At 35.8% G+C, this 26,846-nt stretch overlaps 1 protein-coding gene and 1 pseudogene across 2 annotated transcripts in view; both read left to right on the top strand.

The window, feature by feature from the left end:
* Positions 1 to 208: 208 nt before the first annotated feature.
* The window catches only part of MINDY3 (MINDY lysine 48 deubiquitinase 3), an 85,637-nt gene continuing 58,999 nt past the window's right edge, over positions 209 to 26,846 (top strand). The window contains exons 1-7 of one of the 2 annotated variants that reach the window (XM_006180408.2): positions 209 to 507; positions 13,481 to 13,560; positions 17,262 to 17,322; positions 18,970 to 19,143; positions 22,452 to 22,503; positions 23,605 to 23,719; positions 26,346 to 26,419. In XM_006180408.2, coding sequence (XP_006180470.1) covers positions 414 to 507; positions 13,481 to 13,560; positions 17,262 to 17,322; positions 18,970 to 19,143; positions 22,452 to 22,503; positions 23,605 to 23,719; positions 26,346 to 26,419 — 650 coding nt within the window. In that variant the 5' untranslated portion in view covers positions 209 to 413. Of the gene's footprint in view, positions 508 to 13,480; positions 13,561 to 17,261; positions 17,323 to 18,969; positions 19,144 to 22,451; positions 22,504 to 23,604; positions 23,720 to 26,345; positions 26,420 to 26,846 lie in introns of those variants that run through there. The other variant, XM_032473847.1, reaches the window with a different exon arrangement.
* The window catches only part of LOC116661550, a 29,586-nt pseudogene continuing 10,211 nt past the window's right edge, over positions 7,472 to 26,846 (top strand).

The following is a 26,846-nucleotide window of genomic DNA, read 5'->3' as shown; positions in this document are numbered from 1 at the left end:
AACGCCCATGGGGCGCGATGCTCCCGCCAACACCAACGCCGCAGCCGCACCGAAGGGGTGAGGACTGGGCTCGGAAAGGCCGGGGGCGTCCCCAGCCGTCCGCGGCAGTTCCCGCCCCCCAGTTCCGCTTTCGGGGAGGCGGCTCCGGGCCCTCCGGCTGTGGGGGCGGCGGCGTAAGAGGAGCCGGAAGTAGCCGCAGTCCTTCCGGTAGGGGAAACTGCTTGCTGCCGCTCCGACCCGGCTTGACAGGCGCGGTCCCTGCAAGTAGGTCTCTTTCCTTTGGCCTTCCGCCCGTCCGCCCTCGCAGCTCGTCGGCCGCTGCCGTCCCGCCACGCCTGTCTCCGAGCCCGCCCTTCCCCCATGTGCCGGGGCAGGAGTCCTGAAAGCCGAGACCCGCTCGCCGGTACCCCATCATGTCCGAACTGACCAGAGAGCTGATGGAGCTGGTGTGGGGCACCAAAAGCAGCCCCGGTCTCTCCGACACCATCTTCTGCCGCTGGACGCAAGGTACCCTGGCAGGACTGCCCTTTCCTGCCGCCGCTTCCTTTGGCCCCGCGGGAAGGCGACCCGTGACGCCGCGGGCGCCGACCCCCTCGCGCGCCCGGCACTCGGCCCCAGTCCCCTAGCTCAGCGCTGAAACTGGACTTCCTAGAAACGCCCTGCCGGGCCTTGGGCTAGAGGCTGAGTGCCGAATGGCTGCAGCTGTCCGCTGGAGACCGGGAGCGCCTGTGCCGCTCCCTCCCTGGGCTGCCTCTCGGCCGGAGAGGCGAGGGGCGGCTGTCGGGCTGCAGGGTGTGACACCGCAGGTGTGCCCTGCGCCGCGGTGCCAGCTTCTCAAGAAGTGCTCTGGCCGCCAGAATCTTTATCCCCTAACAAGGCTTCGTGTTATGGGCGTTTGGTCTAATTTCGGAGCGAGCAAAGTCCACACGGAAGTGGCCGTGGCTAATTCCAGAAAGCGATTTTGTTGTTTGTGTTTTAATTAGCTGGTTAGGCGTGGTGCGTGGTTAGGCGTGGTGCTCGATGCATAAATCAGATGTTGCTGCTGCAAAGTGTTCTCTTGACCCGAAGTGTCCCCGGTTTTGAGGTGGTTTGCTATCTGTTACAGTTAAAGGGAATATGGATCATAGAACTTTCTGTGCCGATCTAATTACCCAGACAGGATTTTGAGTTATATAAGAAGTTTTATTAATAATGCGAATAATGGTGAAGTGAAAAATACCATTTATGGAATCCCAGCGCCTCCTAGGCTCTGCCCTGGGCACTTTATGCTACTAGTCAACTCAAACTCTTAAGTTTTAATATTAAAACACAATAGACACATTACTTAAGGTGACTTAAAGACTGTGGTGAGGTTAAGTGAAGTTAAGAGCATTGTCTCTGGAATCAGAAGGATGGGTAATATATGTATGTAAAATATCACAAGCCAATAAATAATAGCTATTTAATACTATTATTAAAACATTTATTTAGAAATACTTGTTCTGAAAGGATTTGGGAGAAATTTAGCATAGTAAATCTGAGTCCCTTGCTTCATAACAAAAATTCAGGGTTTAAGTAATCCCTTCCTCCTTCTCAGATACTTCTCTTTTAAGAGCTGGTAAAATCAGAATGGTAATATATTACAGTTAGGTTATTTAGTCCATTACCCTTGTTTTGAGGATGAGCGAAATGAGTTCTGAAGGCTAAACAACCAGCCCAAAGTTGCACAGATTGATAGAAGTGGAAGTGAATTCCAGCTCTCCCACCTCCTAATATAGCTCTGTTTTTGTTATTTTCCTTTGTGTTTCTACATGTCTATGACATGTAATTAGTTTGGTTCTTTTTACACATTTAATTATGTCGCTTAACTAATATTTTCTGATATCTTGGACATCCACATTTGCATGTTTTATTTTAAAACTTGCTTGCCAGTTTGTCTCACTTATCCTAGTAGTGAACAGCCCAAAAGTACACAAGACTGTGAGTGTTGAGATAAGTTTTACTTCCTGTTGATTAACTAATAATACAATACAGAATCAGGTGATATTCAGCTTCATTTATGTTAATACTGTGATGCAGATCCAAGAATTCAGAGAGGCAGTTCTAATAATGGTTAACAGCAGACTTTGGAATGGGCATACCTGGGTTCTAGGTTCATATTTTTTAACTTACTTTTAAGCCTCAGTTTCCATCTCTGTAAAGTGCAGATACTAGTAGTGCCAGTTTTATGGGGTTGTTGTGAGGATTAAAGGCAAGTAAATACATCTAGGCACTTAGCACAATATCTGACATATAGTAGACACTTAGAAAATGGTAGCTTAATTTAAAGTGTTTAATTTTAGACGAAGCCAGAGATCACTCTCTGGCTGTGCCCTGACAGTACAAGAAATTACTGTATCTTTGATGGCTAATCACTAAAGTAGAACTTCATAATGACATTAGAATGCACTGCCACCTTTTATTTGTACAGAAGTTCCTTAACAAGATATGTTCAGTCAATACCATTTCAAAATAAAGGATTATTTATTGACTCATTTCTGTTTTGCTCTTCAGAGAGTGTAGTTGTATGGTGGCTATGCAATTCCTCAAGGTGTTACATTGATCACGATTTTAAGGCAACCAAATAGTATTCTTAAGTTCCCTCTCTGAATCAGAGGGATGTTGTTACCGGTTTTGCTATGTTAACTTTGTATTCATTTATTCGTTCTTAGAGGCAGAAAACACTGCTGAAGATTACCGTGGCAGTGACCTGGGATTGTGGGAACAGGCACAAGCTACTGCTTTTCTGCGCTTGCCTTATCGCAGTCCTAATGTGACATCAGCTTTGGCTTTATTTCATCATCTATAACTGTGCTTTGAATTGACATCTGTAATCTCATTGCTCTTTTGGAAGCAAGGTATAGGTGGATTGTGTTTGGGGTAAATATTTATAGAATTATGTCCAGGAATATGCTATTTATGAAACTTTATTGATTGGTCATGTTAAATTCCTTCGATATATTAAACCGCTGTAGGAGTTGTTTTTTTGTTTCCCCCGTGTTAACTGATTTGACCGTTTTAGATAATTCTCTTCTGCAAATACTTTTTCTTTGAAAAAGAAAGGAAAGTTTTGGTTTGGGCTGGTTTTTGTTGTTGTTGTTTAGTTTAGTTTAGTTTTCTGGATCATTTTTATTTTAAAGGCAATAAGTCACATAATTTAAAGATTTGAAATTGTTTTGTTTTTTAACTTGGAGATTTACTCCCTACTCCGGCCTGCTTCCCTGCTGCTCAGTTGCCTATATATAATACTTTCTAAAGTGTGTATTTGAACCCCCTTATTTTTAAGCACCATTTATCCTTCCTTCCCTTCTTCCCACAGTGTTCCAGGCTTAGACTTGGTAAGATGCGAGGGAAGACACAGTATAAATTAAGTGTATATAATAGAAGGTAAAGAAATAAGGAGTTATAGGGTGAAGAAACACGGACACGCCTCGTTTTAAGATGAGATTTGAGCAAACACTTGAAGTAACCAAGTCAGTCATGCAGATACGTGAAGAGTGTTCCAGGCAGAGAAGATGGCCATTATGAAAGACTTAATATAGAATCTGCCTGGCTTTTTGTTCAAGGAGCATGAAGGAGGTTAGTTTGGCTGGAGAGGGAATGAGGGAAGGGGGACAGTAATAAAGATGATATAAGAAATAATGTGACCCCAATCATATAAAATTTTATAGGCCATTGTAAGGACTTTGGCTTTTTATTCTGAATAAGATGAGAGGTCACTGGAAGGTTTGGAGCAAAGGAGAGGCACAACATGACAAGTTTGTAAAGGGCCGATCTGACTGCAGTGTTTGAGGGTAAACTGTAGTGAACTAAGTGAGAGATAGCAAGACCAGATGAGAGAGAACTGCAGTCATTCCAGGGGTAAAAAGTAAGTGGCTTAGACCAGGATAGTAGTAGTTGAGATGGTGGGAAGTGGCCACATTGACTTCATCCCAGCAGAACCAAAATAAGAGCCATCTAGATTTAACTGAAGTGAGTATTAATCTTCAGATAAGTGAAAACATTTTGACTTATTGAGAATTTGTTTTCTTTTCAGTATTGATTGTCTAGCCAGTGTTTGGCAAACATTTCCTGCAAAGGGCCAGTGCCTTCATTGTCTCCTCTTGATACGAATCTCTGCCATTGCAGCAAAAGCAGCCCTGGATAATATGGGTGTGGCTGTGTTCCAAAACTGCATTTATAAAACAGGCCAACTCCTGATCTAAATTATTAACTTTTTTTTTAAATCTAATTTTTAAAAATTTTCTTTTCCTTTTTTAAGGAGGGGGGACGTAATTAGGTTTATCTATTTATTTTTAGAGGAGGTACTGGGGATTGAATCCAGGACCTCATGCATGCTAAGCATGCGCTCTACCACTTGAGCTATACCCTCCCCACTAAACTATAAACTCTTAAGAAATCATTTTATCCTTTTTTCTTTCCCCTTCCTTCAAGCTTTAAGTTACTTCATTGTTTCACCAAAGATTAGCCAGAAGAGGAACCCAATTTTGCTGTTTATAGAAGCGGTTCATTGTGCTTTGGATGGGGAGGGAGCTGTAATTGTCTGAAATTAGAGTTTGGGGCTTTTAGTATAGGGCAATTTTTGTTATGTAATATATAAAAAAAAATGAGATTCCAAATAGCTTTGGAAAAGTGAGGGATAAGTTAAATTATAGAAAAGTATAAAATGTATTAAGGAGTTAAAACATTTGGGTAAAGGTCCAAAAGTATGATTTTTATTATAATGTGATTTATTTTTAACATTTTGCCAAAGGAGTAAAATGATATGCCAGTATCATTGATTTGTCTTCCAAAGTGAAGATAAGTTAATACTGTGGATCGTAGCACCTCAAAGATTTTTGTTGTTGTTGAGAGGCTTTTATTTCAAATACAGATTTTCCTTTCTCCAACCTACCTAAATCATAATTCACCTAAAACCGAATTTTTTTTAAACTCACAATTTGTAAGCTTATGTGACAAATTTAATTTCTTGGTACTTTCAGTATGTAATGAATTTTTTCAGTTCAGAGTATCTATCATAATACCTCACATCTGTATCATGCCTCACAGTTTTTGAAAATCTTACTTAATCCTTGCAACCCCAAGAGATAGCAAAGGATGAGTGTATTTATCCCCCCTTTTATAGATGAGGAAACTAAGGCTCAGTCCAGAGTCTACTCCACTAATATTATTTAACTTATAATGATGAGGTCTTTCTACGGCCTTTTGTTTATGGGCAGCTTGAACAGTAGGGGCAGTCATTGTCAGACTGATTCGAATCATGTAAGTCAGTCACCTGAAAATAAAAAGACAGGAAAATTGCAAAGAGGTTCATAGTTCAGTTATGAGCTTTAAAACTGAGAAAGACGTCTATGTCTTTAGTGCTGTGGAATGTGATACAAAATTGTATATTTAGGATCAGATGCTTTAGATAGCTAATTTCAGATATAATCAGAAAAAAACCACAGCCATTTTCTGGTAATTCCTCTTAAAACTAGGAAATAATAAAAAAAAATGAGAACACATGGCAAGAAAAGTAACTCTGTGTCCTAAAAAATTTGAACTCAAGTGAAACCATATTATAGAAGATGTCTACTTAGCTTCGTCTTGTTTTAGGATGGAATAGTTAATTTCCATTTATCTGACTTTACTTCATTTTAAGCTCTAATGGTCTTTGTTCGCTATCAGTTAACACACTCAAACATGCATAGTGTAATGAAACAGAATTTGGCATAAAGCTGATGTGTTTAGAATTCTCTCCATGGGGTTTTTATCTCTAAAGTACAAAAGCAGCTCACCATAATGCATTTCAAACTATAAGCCCCACCCGTGGGTCTGGAAAATTGAATTACATTAGTTATTTTAAGGAAGGCAAGAATCCATTATTGATACATATTTATCACACACCCTGAAAGTTTAGCAAAGCCTTATTTCTCCTCTGCACTTAGACCCAATACCAGCGACCGTTTTCTTCTTCCCAACAGGGAAAGAGGTAGAGTAGAGAGGACCCTTGGCTTCACCTCTTATTTCTAGGTTGGACCTCAGGTTTGGTTGTCTTGGTGTGATAACAAGTGCCCTGGGTTCTCATTTGTCCTTATTAAGTTCACTCCATCCACCATATCTGTTTCTTATCCTACGTTTAGCCTCTCTATTCTGTTTCTCCCAAGCTGTTGTGTATTGCTGGAGAAAATTGTGGTGGGCATCAGTACAAATGTAGTTGTTAAACCTTAGCTGAGCCCTCAGTGTTTCACTTAGTTCTTTATCCTGTCTGCTTTTCTGATGTTTTTCAGCATTAACATTCTCTCAGTTCTCTCCCCTCCTCATTCCTCTCACTCTCAATCAGTAATGCCTGTTCACTTCCTGCAGTATTTTTAACTTGGAAGCCTGCTAAGATTTCTTTCTCAGGTTTTTTAAACTCAGGGCCCCATTACTCTCTTAAAAATTACTAAGGACTTCAATATGAAAAATTTCTAAAAAATAATGAGACCTGTGGTATTTTACATGTTTCTAAGTCCCTTTAATGCTAGCTTGTTAGAAGACAGCTGGATTGTCACACTTGCTTCTCCACTCAGTCTGTTGTAATACGTTGTTTTGATTGAAGTATATGCAGAAAATCCAGCTTCACAAAGCTACACAAGTGATAGGGTAATAACCTTTGCAGATAATTGTTGATATTCTTTGATACTTTACCAGAACTCAACAAGGGTTAGGTAATCACTTAGAGGTTAGTTGCAATATGGAATCTGAAGGCACATCAATTTAATGTACACTGTTAAACTGAAATCCGTTGGTTTGTCTTGCATTTTGAATGGATCTTTTACCCATACATTCATTCCTGACAGCGTGCATCAGTCAATCAGAAGTTTTTGGTCCACTGGCTTAAGTAGATCTTCCAAATGTTAACACGTTTCATTATACAGTATCAAAAGTCACATTTATTACTATCTCCTGACCTTGTCAGAAGAATCTCTTAAGTATTGAGAAGCTGTCAAGCTCACAGTGTTGGACACAGGTTTTCCAAAACTTTAGTTATTGCTTGGAAGCTTGAAATTTTATCACTGGCAAAAATACTGTCAGGTATTTTCCTTTAAGTTTGAGGCTCACTTCCTTCACTTCTTAAAGAAAGTCTGGGTAATCGTAGTTTGTTAGTTGCTCTTCAAAGTAAAAACCATGCTCCTCAGAAAAGCAGTTAGTTCAGTTCACAATTCAAAAACTTGCACATGCGCTTTTCTTTGAGACAGCTGTCAATCATCATGCAAGGTCTGTAGCCAGCGTGCTTTATGAGTATTTACCATTTTGTCACACAGACTGTTTTTTAAAAGCACATTGTGTGTGTCATGATTTAGTAAAATTAGCATCAGTAAGGGCTTTCTTAAGTTAATTGGCTTTTTCTTTGTGTTTGAGAGTGTATAGTGGTATTTCCTAGTAATGACTGCTGGTACAGCTTAATGTCACTGCGTTGATCTATGCTAAGGCACAAGTAACATAACCCACTGTTCATTTTTATCATCACTGTGAATGTCAACACAGTGAAAAGGGCAAATAGTCTCTTAGCATTATAATGGGAATGGTTTTAACCTCTAGCAAGTCCCCTGAGGGTTTCTAGAATGTCCGGGGGTTTGTAGGCCACACTTCGAGAATCTGTCTTTATCCAGTCCACCACTGCCGCACCACACTGTCTCAGCTCTTTCAGGACTTGGAGTCCTGAAACGTTTCTTTCTCATTTAATCACTCTTTTCCTTTTTTTTTAAACTCATGCCCTTAGGTCTGTAAAATAGTAATTCTTTTTCCAACTTCAAGCTATCATCCTCTTTCCCTTCGCTTGTTTTACAAATAGTTTGCATTATTTTTTTCTTTCTCCTTGTATTCTGAATCACACCTCAACCCATTAAAATTTGGCTGCTCTCCCCAGCATTCCAAATTTCTGTGTTTAATATTCCCAGTGACATGCTTAGCCCAGTATTTTCATTTATGTTTTTATTCCACTCGGCAACATTTGTAACAGGTGATGGCTGATTTTTCCTTTCTAGGGCCTCAGTGTGGTTTTTTTTGTTTGTTTGTTTGTTTTGTTTTTTTTTGTTCTCTTATCTTTCAAGTCTTTGTCAGACTCCTTTGCTGATTCAGCTTCTGCTCACTTTTTAACATTACCAGCTTCATTATCTTTGTTCTGCATGTTCTCATTCACTTTAACTGCCATGTTTAGGATGATTCAGATTGGCTGTCTCTAATCCTAACCCCTGCCCTGAGCTCCAGATGTATGTTTCCGCTCTTGTAAATGTTGCCAAATTGTTGCTTCACATTTTAGAGATGAACTTAGAAAACACACAGTGCCCTGCATTATCTTCCCTTCAAAAACCTGAACAGGTGTTCACTGAGCACTAACTATGTAACGTACTAGAAAAACAGTGAGCAGTAGAACAGGCAAGGTAGCTGTAAGGCAAGAAAAACAATAGACAAGTAAACTATAATATTACGGATTTTAACGGGTACAGGTTGATGGGGGATGGTGGGAAAGATATACTTAAATTTGTCAGGGAACATCTTTCTGAGGAGTTAATACCTAAACTAGGTGGTAAGAATGAGAAGGGTTCAGCTACATGAAGAGAGAAGGGAAAAGAGCATTTCATGCTGAGTGAACAGCAGGTATCAAGGCCCCAGGTAAAGACCTTGAGATGTTCTAAGGTCCTAAAATCATCATAGGTGTTGAAGGTAAAAATGGACTGAGGGAAGGTGGGATTGATAAATCATACAGTGTCTTTTAGGGCATGAAAAGGGGGTGGAGTTTTATTGTAACTGCAGTGAGAAGCCACTGAAATGTTTTAAGCAGGCTGTGACAAAAACTGATTTCCATTTCTAAAATATTTCTCTGATAACTCTACTGGTGAATTGATGAGGGTGGAGGTGAAATGTGGGTGGAATGGGGGGATCTGGTTGGAAATTCTTAATAATTTTCTAAGTCAAAGACGATGGTTGGTTGAGCCGGAATGTGGACTAGCATTGGGACAGAGATGGACAGATACAAGATAACGTTTTGGGGCTTTGAACCAAGAGGACCTTACCTTAAGGTGAAGACTAGTATAAGTCGGAATTTTTCAAAGAAAGAATTAGCATGTGTTTCAAGGGAAGGGGACAATGACATGTTCATAACCTAAGAAACCAGAGAGGAAGTGGATATCTGAGAAAGTGAAAGAAGTTCTGCATGCCTGAAGTCTAAAGATGGAGTGTGGCAAAGGATGAGGTAGGAGATACAGGCAGAAGCTGGACCATACAGGACCTTGTTAAGATTTAAATTCTCTCTATACCTGGAGTTCTAATCTGGGCTCTATTGGGGAATTACCTGATTATAACCCATAAAAGAAGCCTTGGGAGCCGATGAGTTACTCAGGGAGAACATGTAGAATGAAAAAAGCAAAGATTCTAAAGCCAAGACATGAGGAACCTTAAGCATTTAGGAGTTGATCAACAACACTGAAAATAAAACAGAAAAGGGAAAGTTGGATCAAGATGGACGACTAAAGCTAAGGGCCAAAAGTTTTTCAGAAGTCAGTGGTCTTTCTTTCAGATGATTCTCTAGGGGATTAAATAAGAAAAGACTTGAGAAATAGCCTGTCTGGTCATTGATGAATTTGATGATAATAAATTTGGAGCAGTCACAGGTTGAAAACCAGGTTATTGTGGGTTGAGTAAATTGGGAGGTAAGGAAATTGAGACAGTGCATATAGACAACCAGGTCGGCTTTGAGAGAGTGGTGTTTGGAGGTTTGGGTGGAATTTTTTTTTTTAATGATCAAATGACTTTTTAAATTAAGACTTTACTTTTTAGAACAATTTTAGGTTCACAGCAAAATTGTGGGCAAGGTACAGATACTTCCTTTATACTTTCTGCTCCCACAGCATGCACAGCGTCCCCCATTGTCAATACCTCCCACCAGAATGGTACATTTGTTACAACTTACGAACCTACACTGACCCATGATTATCACCCAAAGTCTATAGTTTTCCTTCTTGATAAGGTATATCCTATGAATCTTAACATATAATGGAGTATTATATCCATCATTATAATATGATAGAGTATTTTCACTGCCCTAAAAATCCTCTGTGCTCTGTTTATTCATTCCTTCCCCTCCCCCTGCCCCCAGCAGACACTGATCTTTTTACTGTCTGCATAGTATTGCCTTTTCCAGAATGTCATATAGTTGGAATCATACAGAATATAGCCTTTTCAGATTGGTTTCTTTTTTTTTTTTTTTAACTTTTTTTTATTGAGTTATAGTCATTTTACAATGTTGTGTCAAATTCCAATATAGAGCACAATTTTTCAGTTATACATGAACATATATATGTTCATTGTCACATTTTTTTTCACTGTGAGCTACCACAAGATCTTGTATATATTTCCCTGTGCTATACAGTATAATCTTGTTTATCTATTCTGCATATGCCTGTCAGTACATACAAATTTTGAACTCCCAGTCTGTCCCTTCCCAACTCTCTCCCCCTTAGCAACCACAAGTTTGTATTATATGTCTGTGAGTCTGTTTCTGTTTTGTATTTATGTTTTGTTTTGTTTGTTTTTTAGATTCCACATATGAGCGATCTCATATGGTATTTTTCTTTCTCTTTCTGGCTTACTTCACTTAGAATGACATTCTCCAGGAGCATCCATGTTGCTGCAAATGGCATTATGTTGTTGGTTTTTATGGCTGAATAGTATTCCATTGTATAAATATACCACGTCTTCTTGATCCAGTCATCTGTTGATGGACATTTAGGCTGTTTCCATGTCTTGGCTATTGTAAATAGTGCTGCTATGAACACTGGGGTGCAGGTGTCATTTTGAAGTAGGGTTCCTTCTGGATATATGCCTAGGAGTGGGATTCCTGGGTCACATGGTAAGTGTATTCCTAGTCTTTTGAGGAATCTCCATACTGTTTTCCATAGTGGCTGCACCAAACTGCATTCCCACCAGCAGTGTAGGAGGGTTCCCTTTTCTCCACAGCCTCTCCAGCATTTGTTATTTGTGGACTTTTGAACAATCACCATTCTGACTGGTGTGAGGTGATACCTCATTGTAGTTTTGATTTGCATTTCTCTGATAATTAGTGCTATTGAGCATTTTTTCATGTGCATTTGTATTTCTTCCTTGGAGAATTGCTTGTTTAGGTCTTCTGCCTATTTTTGTATTGGGTTGTTTGTTTGTTTCTTATTAAGTCGTATGAGCTGCTTATATATCCTGGAGATCAAGCCTTTGTCAGTTTCATCGTTTGCAAAAATTTTCTCCCATTCTGTAGGTTGTCATTTTGTTTTACTTATGGTTTCCTTTGCTGTGCAGAAGCTTGCAAGTTTAATTAGGTCCCATTTGTTTATTCTTGCTCTTATTTCTATTGCTTGGGTAGACTGCCCTAGGAGAACATTTTTGAGATGTATGTGAGAGAATGTTTTGCCTGTATTTCTTCTAGGAGGTTTCTTGTATCTTGTCTTATGTTTAAGTCTCTGATCCATTTGAGTTTATTTTTGTGTATGATGTAAGGGGGTGTTCTAGCTTCATTGATTTACATGCTGCTGTCCAGCAGATTGGTTTCTTTTCCTTCACAATATGCAGTTAAGGTTCCTCCATGTCTTTTCACGGTTTGGAGGGTAATTTTTAGATGCTGAATAATACTCCACTTTCTACATGTACTGTGTACTTACCCATTCACCTACTAAAGGATGTCTTGGCTGCTTCCAGGTTTTGGCAATTATGAATAAAGGTGCAGTAAACAATGTGTGCAGGTTTTCATGTGTGGATGTAGGTTTTCAACCCCTTTGGGTAAATACCAGGACCTCTTGGTAGAACCTGAAGAAGAATTTTTGCTTGTTTGTTTTTAAATATGTGAGATACACGTTTAAATACCGTTTGAGAGATTGGAAGGTAAAGAGAGAGGTGGGGGATGGAATGGGATCCTCCATACTATTCCTTATCTCCCCTGCTATCACCTAGTGTCTCAAGCTGGAAACCTCAGAGTCAGCTCTAATTTCTTTTGTACCAAAACTTTGACCCACTTGCACATACTCATCAAATCTTATTTTTTATTTCAGAAATACGGGTATGGTGTTTGAGTATAGTGTCTCCTCTCACAATAATGTTGCTTTTATTAGTTTTGCACCATCTCAATGGGTCTCTTGAAATGCCTTCTCCCCATTCTTGTTCTTTAAAAAAAAAAACAGGAAAAAAATTGATTACTACTTTAATTACTTTAATTAGTACTTAAATTAGTAGTAATATTACCACTTTAATTAGTGCTTGTGATGGTGTGGCCCTTCCAGAGTCAACATCCTGTCAACTTTCCCTCCTCCTGTTTGCCATCCCACCCATCCCTCCCCCATACTGCCCTTCAGGTGCATTAAATTTCCCTCTGATCATAAACTTGTCCTGCTCTTACCGAACCTTTTTCCTCTAATAAAGGTGGTTTTCTTTACCTGAAAGTCTTTCTCCTACCCTTGCCTCTCTGGTAAACTTCTATTCTTGAATAGAAGCCTCAAAGTAACCTGTTATGACTTGACTGAGGCAAAGTCATTCCTTTCTGTATCCACAATACTTTCTTCATACTTCTGTTGTAACACTCATTTATTCCTTTATTTTAGTAATTATTTGTTCGTATGTCTGTCTTCACCCGGACTCTTGGCTTCTCCCAACTAGGGACTTTGTCATTCATGACATTTGTATATCCTAGATGCTTGATATAGTACTTTATGTTCATTAAATGTTTGTTGGATGAATGAATTATAACTGTTAGTGAAATTTGACATATTCCTCGCATGTCGAGATTGGAAGTGATCATTTTAAAGCTAAGTACACTGAGGCCTAGGGAGGTGGAATGATTGCCTGAAGGCTTACAGGTACTGACTCCCCTCTCCTGACCTCTGGCTCCAAGCCCCCTGCAGTATGCCGGTGCCTGGGGAAGCCTGCACCAGTTGCTCTCAGTCCGTGCTAGTTGGGTAATGTTTAAATTAAAATAGAGACAATATGAGCACATCCACTATGCATGATCCTTTTCAGTTTTTAGCTTATAGAATATGATTCAAAGATTGAAACTAAAAAGATACTGTTTGAGAAGGGTCCTAAAAATTCTGTTTAAATTCAACAGGTAGTCTGTCTAGTCCTCTTCCTTCAAATTAAATTATTTAAAAATCAGATTTAGTGTCCCTTTACTAAAACCACACTTCATCTCTCTAGTCCACTTAGAGGGGTCCCTGGGTGCAGAAGTGTGTGTGTGTGTGTGTGTGTGTGTTTACGTACATTTGGCAAGGAGCCGAGGTTCCATATCTTTTTTCAAAGGGTTCCTTGATCCCCCCCCAAAAGTTGAGAACCACTGTACTCAACTGACTTGATATTTTGCTGTTGTGATAAGCGAGCTTTCTCAAAGCAAAGTACATTAAAGATTCTTTTAGCTACTACTTGAATTACGTTTTTAATCTTTGCTACTTGCTTTCATTTTTAGGGTTTGTGTTTAGTGAATCAGAGGGATCTGCATTAGAACAGTTTGAAGGTGGCCCCTGTGCTGTTATTGCACCTGTTCAGGTAACACAGATTACTTTACCAACTCCTTAGAGGGACGTGTTCAAACGTTTCAGACTTTACTTTTTGTTTTCTATTATTTGTTCTGTATGTAATGATGAGGCATGATGAGTTACCTCTTAACTTTTGTTCATGTAAATTGCTTTAAATGTCCAAAATTAAAAATGAATTCAGAACATGAGTAGGTTGCAAAGCAATAGCCTTTTGGCTGTCTTTATTTTCAGGAAAACATATTAAGTGTTCCTTTCTTTCAGAAAATTTGGAATTAATGACCATGGCATCTTATACAGTGATGCTGTTGAATAATAACATTTTATGCCACAGATAGTTACATCATAGCAGTGGTACTATTTACATTAGTTCTGTCTATAAAAACAATTTTCTTACAAAGCTGAAGATGAGTTAATATTTTCATGGCCTAAAATTTTATACATTTTTAATATAAGTTGACAGTATGTACTGTTTTAGGCTCTAGCTTTGGTATTTAAAATAAAATTAGTAGCAACTGATTTCAAACAGAATTCCTGAAATTAAAAAAAAGAGTTTTTTCTTTGCACAAAAGGTAGGGTTAATCTCAATATGTGTATCTGATTTTGAATCTTGATGTATATAGGCTGATTTGGTTTATACCATTACATTATTAAAATGGAGAATTAAATTTTCAGTTTACTGTAATATTTACAATGTCTAAACAGCAGTGTAACCTCAGAATTGTTATAAAAGAAGCTTGAATTTATTGTTTGTTTTAATCAGCACATTTTGAAAATACATATTTAATGCAGTATTTATTATTCATTGGGCATAAAGAATGCATTCCTGAACTTTTAGCTGCAAAGTAAATTCGTCTCAAATATGATACTCCATACACTTACACTATTAAATCTAAAATGTATTCTCTGAAGGAGAGAAAAAATTCCCTTTATGGTTGATTCTAAGGTATATCTGTTATAGGTCATTATTTTATTTCTTTAGAGAGTAAAGTTGATTTTTTTTAAATTAGTAGAATTATTTTAAAAATTTGAGTGAGCTTTGCCTGCAAATTATGGAGTACAAAGAGTAAAATTTATACATTAGTGTTTTAGAGCTGGTATGTTGAGTAGCAGGAAAGTTTTGGTTGCTGGGAGAAATCTTATTATCTGAATTTGAAGATTCCTTGTCCTGTCCATATGCAAGTTAGATTGTATTAACACTGCCCACCTTCGGCCGTAATACTAACCTAGGATCTGTATTGCAAGTCTATGAATTTAGTTAAATGCAAGGTAAACCACAGGAGTTTCTTGTTTTATAAAATTCTGTACATTTCCAAAATGGTAGTTACATTTGCGATTGGGGTTGCTGTGTAACAAGAGATAATTGTAATGTTCAGAACCCTGATGTATCTTTCAGGTAGTAAATTAGTTTCATAGTCACATAAATCTTCAATCATAGAGGGATTTTGTTTATATTAATATTTCTATGTAAAAGTCAAAATTAAATTACTAAGAGTAATGAGGGGAAATGAGTGAGTCCAGATATTAAAACTTTTTTTAAACTATAAAAACCAAAACATGACACTTACACTTTTGCAAGAAGAATAGGCATACTATGGAACCAAATAGATAATACAGTAGTAGACCACATTGCACACAGTAATTTACCAAGAATTAATCACATACCATGATAAGAAGGATTGCAAATCAATGGTGGAATAAAATGTAGTTTAGTAAATGCTACTGATATGACTAGTTGATAATTTGAGAGGAAAAAATGAACTTAGGTCATCTCATACCATATACCAAATATATTCTTGATATAATACTTAACCACAGAAAACTAAAAATAATATATTACCAGACATCTAAGATAGGATGAGTTCCAAGTTTAGAAAAATATTTTCAGTAGTATTAGCAATAAATGAATTTCTTTTACAAACAACTCGTACATACTGGTTAGAAGAACACTAAAACCTTAGAGGTGGAATGGACAGGTATATACAATCATAGCAGCTGAACAACCAAAAAAATCAAGATGTCCAACCTTTCTAGGAATCCAAGAAAGTACAAATAAAACAGTACAAAATTCTTGGTTCTATAGCTCACTCTTTCTGACCTTTAGGATATAAAATAATTGCCAGTGTGTATGAGTAGGATGATGCTGGCACACTCATATCTCTGTGTAGTACCAATTTGTACTTTGACTTAGGGGAGGATTTTTGCATCATAATTGGACCGTAATAATGCAGATTCTTTGATGCAATAATCATACTTCTGTGAATCCTTCCTAAATAAGTAATCATTACTATGGAGAAGGTTGTATTCAAGAAGAAAAAAATTTTTTAGTGCAAGTCTGAATGTATTTTATATTTATAGTAGTTAAAAAAACTTACAAGCAGCCTAATGTACAATGCAGTTTAAACACAGAATAATATTTAAATTTTAGTAGCTTGATAGACATTTAGAGATTAAGAGTTACAGTTATGCATTGTGTGGGAAAACAAAATGTGGAAAAGTCACGTACCCATTATACGTGCTTCTCACTTAAAATTGAAAGCAGATATGAAAGAAAGACTGGAAGGAAGTGTATCACAATGCTAAAGGTTGTGTAGTGGTGAAAAGTGAGTGTCCCACCTCACCTGTCCAAAATTTTATAATATTATGTTACTCATTTTGATGGTTTTTGTTATTTTGGGGAAAAGCAGCAGCACCTAGTTGTAGTTATTCGTAGGTTTTATTTCTATGAGAATATCAGAACATTACTTAATTTTTTGCTCAAGTACTTTGAAATAATTACTTATTGGGTGCCAGGTACTGTGCCAAGTGTATTAATAGCTTATCTCATGTAATCCTTACTGCAGCCTTTTAAAGTTTGTGCTGTTATTAATTTTAGTTAGTAAAGTAAGGAACCAGGATTCAAATCTAGGTGTGTCCGACTGAAAGCAGTCCTCTTATCTGAACACAGCTGTTTTCAGATACATCTGAGTAATAACCACCAGGAACCTCTTTTTCTTGAATCAGCCCCTGGAGGTTCAGATATAATAGGTGGAACATCAGAACCTTCCTTTTAAATAAACAAGTCAGGTGACCAGGATGCTGCTAGCCTTTGAACTACACTTTGTGAAGGAAACATTCTACACTCAGTTTCTGTCTATCAAATCACCAGTGTAACATAGTTGGGTCACATAAGGAAAGGTTAGAAATCAAATTTTTTTTTTTCCTTTAGAATCTTAAAGCTTTTTGAGTTAAGCCTGGAAGTTAGGAGCTCCTCATAATAAAGTGATGACCCACATAGTGGTATTCTTGTATCACAAATCAGAGCTAATAGAGAAGAACCACTTTTGTATTTAGGTTTCTTTCCCCCCAAGGAATCAAAGAGAAATGTAGACTTTTTCCTGGTTGACAGGGCCTTCCCTCTGTGAATGGAGTCATAAATGTCTCTATTTTTTCAGTTATGTGGCTATTATTTTGAGTCAATTCTCTATTTGCCACAAAATACATGTTATAAAAGAAGAAGAACTGTGTGGATCTACAGTCAAGGTAATAGTAGTGTATTCAGAATGAATAATTATGCTCAGTTACTGCGAAGGGAACCATTGGAAATTTTTATAGCATTATTCAAAAGATCAGAAAGAAGGTACACATTAGTTTTTTTTTCCATTTTAAAATAGAAGAATGATATAAGGTATGTTTATACTGCATTCTAATAATTATTACTTTAATTGTACAAAGGCATTTCTTTTGAAGAAGCTCCTGTTTTCTTCTGAGAAGTCTTCCTGGAGGGATTGCCCAGGTATGACAGTGTCTTTTATAAACTTTTACTCCATCTTCTGTTTTATAGATGATCATTGCAGGATTCATTGGCAGTAATTTAGCTGAAATTATCTATCTTTGAAAAGTAAACTTATCAGTGGGTTATTTTTCCCTGAGGTTTATTTGTTAAATGTTTCAGGTAGTGTCACGGGCAGCAACTCCAAATTTTAAAAATGTGTGTTTTCCAAATTTGGTTTTCCGAAATAAGAATTTTAACACAGGATATTATAACTAAGCGAAAAATCATATGGTGCATTTCCCTGAACTGTTAAATAATAACATGCCATGAGGAGTAGTCATTTATGTTTGTTTTGCCTTATTTAGCTTTGAGCAGAAACTCAGAATTATCTTTGTATTTCTGCATCTTTCAGTATTATGTCTTACACAATTCAAACAGTACTGCAAGTAATTCTGAATTCAATCACAAATGAAGCTGTCATGGCTTCTGAAATATGATTAAGTCTGAGAGCTGTATGTGCTACCTGATAATAACAAGCATTTGCATTCTGCGTGACAGTTTACAAAGATATTTCCTTCACTCACACAATTTTTTGTGAACTCACAATAACTGCTGGAGGAAGGTAGAATATATTATAATTGCAGTTTTTATATAAGGGCAGAACAGCTTCCATTCCAGAGCATGCACATAGAATGTACTAGTGGTTTTGAATTGAAGAGTTAAAGCATCACTGTCAGGTATTTTTAATTAATTAATAGCTGAAATGCAAAATAGATTTTGGTAGAGAAGAAACTATTCAAATGATACTATTAGCATTTTATTAATAAAATTTATAATGTTTCTGCACAGAAATGTATTCACATTGATAAAAAATTTATATAGTGTTGTCATAATTGCTGGGATGGCTATAAAGTGCATGGCACAGTTCCTACCTTTAAAGAACTTTTAAATTATTAGGGGAGAGAGAAACCTCCCTATAGCATAAAATTTTACAAAGGGTTGTTTGAAAGTTCAGAAAGTGGTACTACTTCTGGAGATTAATACTGCTTGAAAGAGGGAGGGTGGCTAAGGTTCAGGAAGAAACTGAACATTTGTGCTATTGTCTATAAATGTCTAGTGCTCAAATATGCAGCACAGTGTCAGTGGTTTCTGTATTATGCAACATAACCACAGTGGCGTCTGCTAATACAATGGGATGTGTGGTTTTGTATGTGCTGACGGTGTGTTATCTCATTATCCTTACCCACTGTGAGACAGGGAGATCAAAGACATCAGATGAATTCAGAACTGGGGAAAAACAGAGGTCTCAACAGGCCTTTACAATAGCCCTGGTTCTAAAATGAAGGCAACCTCATGGCTTAAATGTTCCATTTGCAGCCTAAGAAAGGGGCAGTCAGTATCAGATGATTCCACGTAGTGTTTTCTTTCTTTTGGTGTTTAATTCTGCATTTTCCAGGATTCTTTTACATGATAATGGAAATATTTAGTAGTCATGACATTGTAACCTTCAAACACATTGTTTTTCTACACTATAATTTAAGATGAGTTATTCATGAATTTTCCCCCAATAAAAATGTTTGATTTTCCTCATTAAATTAACATATTCTTAATATTGTTATTTATGACAGGGTTCCCCCCTCTTATAACTTATACTTTGGTTATTTTTAGAGGAAGAGCGGAAGGAACTCCTTTGTCATACCTTATGTGATATTTTAGAAAGTGCTTGTTGTGACAACTCTGGATCCTACTGCTTGGTTTTGTGGTTAAGAGGAAAGACATCTGAGGAAACTGCTGGCATTTCTGGGAGCCCTGCAGAGTCTAGTTGCCAAGTGGAACATTCTTGTAAGATATACTTTCATTTCCTGAAGTAATTTCTTGTACATTTGTTCTCATAAAACTATTAGAAACTGTTACGAAAAAAAGATTTTTAATTTTTATAATGTCTCTTTTTTAGCCTAAACTTAATTCATGAGTCTTAGTAGTATTTTTCATTTCTCCTTTATTTTAATTACCAGAGAATATTATATTTGTTTATTTTTTCTTTCATTTTTGGAAAAAAGAAAACAAAAATGTGTCTCTTAAACTTAAAAAAAGTTCTAATTAACTTCTGCTTGATGACAATCTCTTTTGAGCTTTGGAAATCATGTTTAGAAAGCTTAAAGAACATATTTCTGTATTCTTTAATTTCAACTACCTTAATGTTTTCTTTGGTATTGGGAAAAAAAAGAAATTTTTTCTTTTTAATTTTAGAAAATTCCTTAAATATCTCTAGTTGCTTCCTTAAAGCAAAGATGGGGACATTTTTCTTCATTATATGTTGTTTCTTTTCCTCCTGAACTTTTTGGACAGTGTTACTATCTATGAATTATTTTAAGGTAGTTTTAATTATGAGTTTTAATTTTGCCTTCATTTAAGTTTTTCCATACTTTGAAGATTTCACTTGAAGATAAATTAAATAACAGCTATTCTTATTCACAAAAATTATATAGTCTGTGGTCTTTAGTATTTGAAATTCTGAAGTAATTGACCTAAAAACTACCAGAATGAACTAGTAAAATGGAGACTTCTGGTGGTACAGAACCTAGATAGAGTTGCTTTTCTGGTTTCCTTTTCAGGAATTATCTTGCTAGTAGGTGGCTTTTGATAACTGGTTGTTCCAAATGCTTATGTCGAATAAGTGACTTATTGTATTCTACCTGTAATGCATTCCATTAACTATCATCTCTGCAGAAATTGTTTGTAGAGAGATTAAACACTGAAGTTCTAGGAAGTAAATTTCAGTTGCTTGTGATACCCACCCGTCTTGCTGTCCATATAGGATTGTCTGTGAGGCACATTGTCCCCTTAAGCTGAAATGTCTCTATGATGTCAGTGTCTTCTCTCTCTTACCTTTGCAGTTACAATGGCAAATTCTACTAGTAGTACATGTGCAAGGAATAATTTTTAAAATTTAAGTAGTTAAATGACATTTACTTTTTAAACCTTTTATACATAGCCTTTCAAAGAGAATTTATTATATTTTAGAGTTGATAATGACAGTTGAAGAAAACAAGTGAAAAATATTCACAAAGTTGATAGTCAAAAATGTCATTAAAATTGTTTTTAAAACATTTTCCAGGTTTTACTGGGATGCATATAAGCCTGTTTGGTAGTTTTATTTAGGGTGTTAAAATTTTAGTAGGAACAGTTGAACTAGTTATAGTTAGAAGTTATTTTAAAGAATATGTACTTAAAACCAGTGTACATATTAATATGTTAGAAAATAGTAAGATCTTTCCTGTAACTTTTTTTATTAGTATCTTAGTATACTGTGTGCTCCCTGTGGGATATGCTGTCCACTTCTGTGGTGACAGGTTTCACTGCTCTAGGTTAAATGGCCTCATGTGTTAACTTTGGTCAGTAACTGATTTAGGTGGGCATATTATATTCAGTTCCTCTTCAAAACACATATTTTAGTCATATTCCAATTTACTTTCCCTCATTTTAAAAATAGACATGAAATAAAACTATTTTAAATTTGTTTTTAATATTGCATAAATTTGAAAAGTTTTGGTAACTAAAAAGTTGAGAATTTTCCTTACATGTTGACAGATGAAATGAACTTAACTTAAATTTTTTATTCCATATAACAATCTATTTTACCTGTTCTTTCCTTTATTCCCAGCTATGTTCTTTTTCTTGTGTTTTATATTTTTCCACCATCTTGCCTGCTAAGCTTTTTATTTTGCTTGCCTCTTTTCTCTAAATTACTATCTTTATGTCAGCTTTCATGGTGAATACCCAGTAAAAATTATTTAGTTACTCAGGCACTGCAGGGCAATTAGTACAATTTGGAAAAGGTTATGTAGAATTTTTATTTTATTCTGAAATTTTAAATGTGAAGTGTTTTTCCCCTTGTCAGTATTACATTCTGTACAAACATTAATTTCATTGGCTTGTGTGGTGTGTTTAGTTTTGGCTTTCGGTAACGCACACGTTTGCAGTAGTGAATACTCAGGTTCAATTTCAGTTTGTTTCCCACACAAATCAAAAGATTATTTAAATTAATCCATTTGGACTTCTACAGAATTTTAAAAGTAATTTGAAACTTTTGAAAATTAAAACTGGACTTTGGAAGTCATTAGAATCATGTGACATTTTAAATTATAAATCAGAATTTTAATTTTTAATTCATACTGAGTCAGTTTCTTCAATTCTCTAGTGAGAATTAATATTTGAAAGTACAAAGATTTACTTTATAAAATATATATGAAATTGTTCATTGTGACAAATTAAGTAGGCATTTTGATTCGTGTTATGATATCTTTAAAGAGTTCATCTTTGTGGAGCCAAGACTAGCTGGGTTCAAATCTTAGCTCTGCTGTTTATTGCTTTATGCTCTTGAGAGGATTCTTCTCTGTGCCTCAGATTCCTCTACTATAAAATGGGGATAATAGAGTTGTTTGAGGATTAAATGAGGTTAAGGCCTGTAGAGTGTTTAGAAGGGGCCCTGGCACTTAGAAAAGTGCTAAATAGACATTACCTTTGATTTGAATGCTTTCTTTGATTTCCTTTGATTTTTTTTTAAATTTATAATTGTACCATATTAATAAACAATCTAAATAAGTTACTGAAAACTTCTCAACAGTTACATGAATAAATGAGGAAACAAACTTAAAGCTGTTGTTGAACCTGTGTACTTTCAAAGTGCTCTGCCTTTTTATACACATTTGTTTAATGATTAAGGAGGCATTAGGCCTAAAGATTTTATAATACAAAGCAGGAAGATTAACTATGAGGATTTTACTTGGCTCTGTGAATTGAAAGATTATTTAAAAGTGCAAGACACATTACAGTTATGTGTCAATCACTATGATTGTCAATAATTTCTCATATATTATAAACTATCCTAGCACAACTGAATTGAAAAGAAATGTTTATTGTTTAATTACCCTTCTACATTCTCAGTGTTAAATCCATTTTAGTTATAATCGTGGTAACTAAGATGTTCAAATATAAATTTATGTTAAAGGTGAAAGTAAAGTGAGAATTTTAAGGGAGTAAGGAAAGAGGGAAACTTTTGATTGCTCGAAAGTATTTACAGCCTGCTGTGTGTATCTTGTGTCATTTATTTGCCATGTGTAGTGCTGAAAAGTGTCTTTTATGTATAGCTGCCTTGGCTGTCGAAGAGCTTGGCTTTGAGCGATTTCATGCATTAATTCAGTAAGTAACATTGGAACATTTAAAATACTTACCTTGTGGAAACATTGCCATTTTAAGTCTGTTCATACTGTGGAGAGGTACTCAGATTTATATGCTTGAGGATTAATTTGTTTTCAGATTTAAAGAAAAGAATAATTTATAAATGTGTACTTTAAATAATCTGATTCTGATAAACAATTTCCTACTGTATAACACAGAGAACTATATTCAATACCTTGTAATAGCCTATAATGAAAAAGAATATGAAAAGGAATATATATAGATGTATACATGAATCACTGTGCTGAACACCAGAAATTAACACAACATTTTTAAATTGACTATATTTCAGTTTAAAAAAAGGAATATTCTGATTCCTAAATTAACTATTGAAATACACCTTTTATAACAAAAGCTTTTTCATTATTATAATAGAAAAATCAGTTTATATTAATGTTTCTTTGTTCCAAGTGAATATAAAGATTTCTAGTAGTATAAATATGCATAAATGTTTGCATTATTATTTATTGTTTGCCAAAATATACTTTCTGTAATTCTCATGAAAAGTGCCATATTTTTATTAGGGTATTTAAATTTTTTGTTACAAAATAAAAGGTAAAGATAGCTACGTTGATAGAATTATAGGTTGTTTTGATTTGAATCAAATTTGATTTGAATTACATTAATTTGTTTTCAAAGAAGTCACAAATGTACACCTTATCTTTGGTGTTCAAATATTTGTTAAATAATTTTCAGGCTTTCAAAAGTCAAGTTTTCTTGGTTGCTAACTATATCGTAGAAGAGGGCCACTTCATTCCTTAAATAACTAACTGTATGATCATTGAAGAAGTTACTGATGCCAGACAGTTCACCTAGGAGATGAAGACATTCCTTAGCAAGTAGACATTTGATTTTAATGGTATCTATTATATACAGTGACAGTTGTCAGCAATAGCTTTTGCTTTTAATGGCTCAATTTGTATTTAAAAATTTGAGACACTTACAGAAATCTCCTGTTTGTATGTATGCATTTTAATGTAATAGACAGTTAAAATTTTTTCCCATTTATGAATGTAGTCAGTGTCATCATGGTGTTAATACTTAATTCTTTTTTCCCCCCAGAAAGAGATCATTCAGAAGTTTATCAGAATTGAAAGATGCTGTCTTGGACCAGTATTCAATGTGGGGAAACAAATTTGGAGTATTGCTTTTTCTATATTCTGTGTTACTGACAAAGGTTTGTTGAAGGAGATCCTTCTTCTGGTTTTTATTAGTTTGAGTTTAGTATTTTCCTGCTGTGAAGAGAAATTTCATTCTTGATTTTGTTTCTTTTCTCAAAATAAATACCCCTTATGCTGATAATGAAGAATCAACTTCTTTCCTTACCACTTGCTTGTTACTTAACCACTTTGCAACTTTCACCCCTGATCTTCTAGACTGCAGAGATTACCAATAATGTTCTAATTATGAAGTACAGTAAGTTCTTCTGAATTTTATTTTCTTTGATCTTAGCAGTGTCTGGCACTTGGCCCCTTAAACCCTTCTGGAAGCTCCTTCTAAACCCCCACTCCCTTTCTTAACCTATCTGATAAATCACTGTACTGGTTCTCTCTCTATAATGCCTCATAATTACTTTTTTGTTTATAACATCATTTCCATCTTTACTTGTTATTTGCCTCTTTTATTCTCTCAGCTTACCTTTATGTGGTTAATTCCAACATGTACACTTCCAGTCCTACCCTTTTCCTCAAGTGCTAATCTCACATTTCTGTTAAGGCTCAGTTTTCCTGCTATATTTACCATGTCTGATCAGACTTTGTTCACTTGACAAATGTTTATTGAGCATTAACTCTAGGCTAGGGACTAGATTTACAATGTGAGATACAATTTTTAAAAATCATTCCTCTTCAGTGTCTTAAACAAAACAAAAAATGGACACATTAGTAGTTACTTTTGTTATGGCAGTGTTTTTTTCACGTTTGTTACATGCACAAAGCATGGTGGGAAAATACGAGAAGGTGTGCCTAAGTTTATTTGGTGGAATCAAGGGTAGACCTTATATAGGAGCAGTCATTTGATGGATAAGGACACATTTTCCAGACAGAATAGCTGTGGGAAGATGTTCCAAGCCATGGGAGTAGCAAGTATAAAGGCATAATCAATTGGATATAGGAGCAGTTATTTGATGGATAAGGACACATTTTCCAGACAGAATAGCTGTGGGAAGATGTTCCAAGCCATGGGAGTAGCAAGTATAAAGGCATAATCAATTGGAGATATAACACACATCTGGGAAACTATAATTTACTATTATTACTGCAGCATTATATACCAGAAAGGCAGCTGTGGAAGATGAGACTGGGCACTTACGTAGAAAAGGCTCAGAATATGAAGATCCTTATGCACTGTACCCAGAATACTTTAGATTTCACGTGGCCAAAACAGGAACAAAACCAAAATTGTGAACAATGGAGTAACAAGATCTTTTTGTTGATAAAAAAAGTTTTTTAATTGGGTTAAGAGTTGTGCCTAGAGGGAGTTGGTGTGGAGAGTATGGCTAGAGTCAGGAAAACTGGAAAAGTAGTTACTGAAATAAGTTAGCCTAAGCTAGAGCAATGACCATGGGAATAGAAGAGAAAAAGAACATATTTAGAAGCATGTTTTAAACTTAGGGAAAAAAATGTTTTAATTTAGAATATTTAAGACTAAGAACCGAAAGTGCTTGGTGGTTGGCTGGCCGTGGGGAATGGCAGTGATGGAGGTTTCTAGGATGACTGGTTTCTTATGAGTTCATTATTCTCCCAGTTTTTTGTGCTCAGAACTTTTGATACCTCCTCTGACTCTTGTCCTTTACGGCCAGTAAAACCATCAGGTCTTGTAGTTCTCCTCTGAGCTGGTTATTCATCTTTGAGATGATGTCCCCTCTCTCCCCAGTGATTATGTCACTTGTTCATATTATTCATTATGGCTTAATCATAGTCTGCTTTGTATAGGTGTTTACAGGGAAGGCCAGTGCAAGGTCTCACACTTGTTTGTATTCTCTTACAATATTTATGCAATCATTAATATTTTGATTATTATCATCTCTTTAGTTCTTAGAAATGGCCATAATCAGAACCAGTGGTTAAAGTTAGGTGAATAGCACAATGAATGGCAGTTTATCTTTTGTGATTTTGGAATTGATGGAGTTACAAATGCCTAGGTCTTCTTGTGCTTATCCAGTATCTAGACCTTAAGGGATTTGGGTGCTCTTCTAGGGGATTGAAAATACCAGAAAATTGCCTTTCAAGGAAATAAGAATCTTCCTGCCCTCCTAGCTTACATTTTATTTTGTCAGTGCACATTCGAATTACCAATAAACCTTCCATTTTCTTATGTACCAAATATACCTTTTAGGTATTTAAATTTATATTCTTATCAACTCTCATGTGTGTATGTATTTAGTTCCAGTAAATTCTTTTAATGGCCTAAGAAAATGCATTTGATGCCTTAGCAGATATAGTAGGTTCAGATTTAATTTCACCTGAAGTTAAATGAGTATTAACTTTCAGATAAAATAGTTTTCTCTTCTTTCCTCTTGAAACTTAAGCATTCTGTCTCTCTACTCCTTTAACCAACATGCTGACATTGGATCTGTTACCTGTGTTCTTACATACAGCCCATGGAAAAAAATAAAAGATTCTTAGAGGAACTACTTCTCACATTATCTTAGTTGCACCTCCATTTCAAATCTGGGTAATTCTTTGGGAGAAAAGTTACTTAAATAATTGTGTTTTATTAATTCATAGTATAAACTGGTTAGTTTGAAAACTACCATAATTTTTAGTTCTCAAAATAAACCAATGAATTCTTGGTTTCTTTAGGGCATTGAAAACATAAAAAATGAAATTGAAGATTCAAGTGAACCTTTGATAGATCCTGTCTATGGACATGGCAGGTAATTAAAATCTATTATTTCTTTATGTGGACTTTTGTTTTTAGGAACTTGGCTTAAGATAAAACACCACTGAGTCAGGTAATTTTGTTTGTCAGTGTTGACACCATGAAGTCTATCAATTTGAGCAGTCTTGTGCTTTATGCTTTGCTTGCTTCAGGTATGAAGTGTTAATTTCCACTTTAGGTTTATGCGTGCATTGTGTTTATTGTAGCAAGTATTTTGTTTTAAGATCACAGTGGGGGCATTTTAACAAATTCTGCTTGATATTCCATTTATGAAATTTTTTAATAGATGAAATGTACTCATTTTGACTTAAAAATCAGTATACCCTTACCTATTTGTAAATGCTTTCCTGCCTGGGAGAAAAATTTTTTTCTTTATTTTTCTCTGAGACTACCTCCCCTCTCAAGCTTTTTATAGCGATTTC

This window comes from Camelus ferus, chromosome 35 (genome assembly GCF_009834535.1).
Source record: "Camelus ferus isolate YT-003-E chromosome 35, BCGSAC_Cfer_1.0, whole genome shotgun sequence".
Classification (NCBI taxonomy): Eukaryota; Metazoa; Chordata; class Mammalia; order Artiodactyla; family Camelidae; genus Camelus; species Camelus ferus.
Note: the sequence above shows the minus strand (reverse complement) of the source record. Positions and strands in the feature narration are given on the sequence as shown.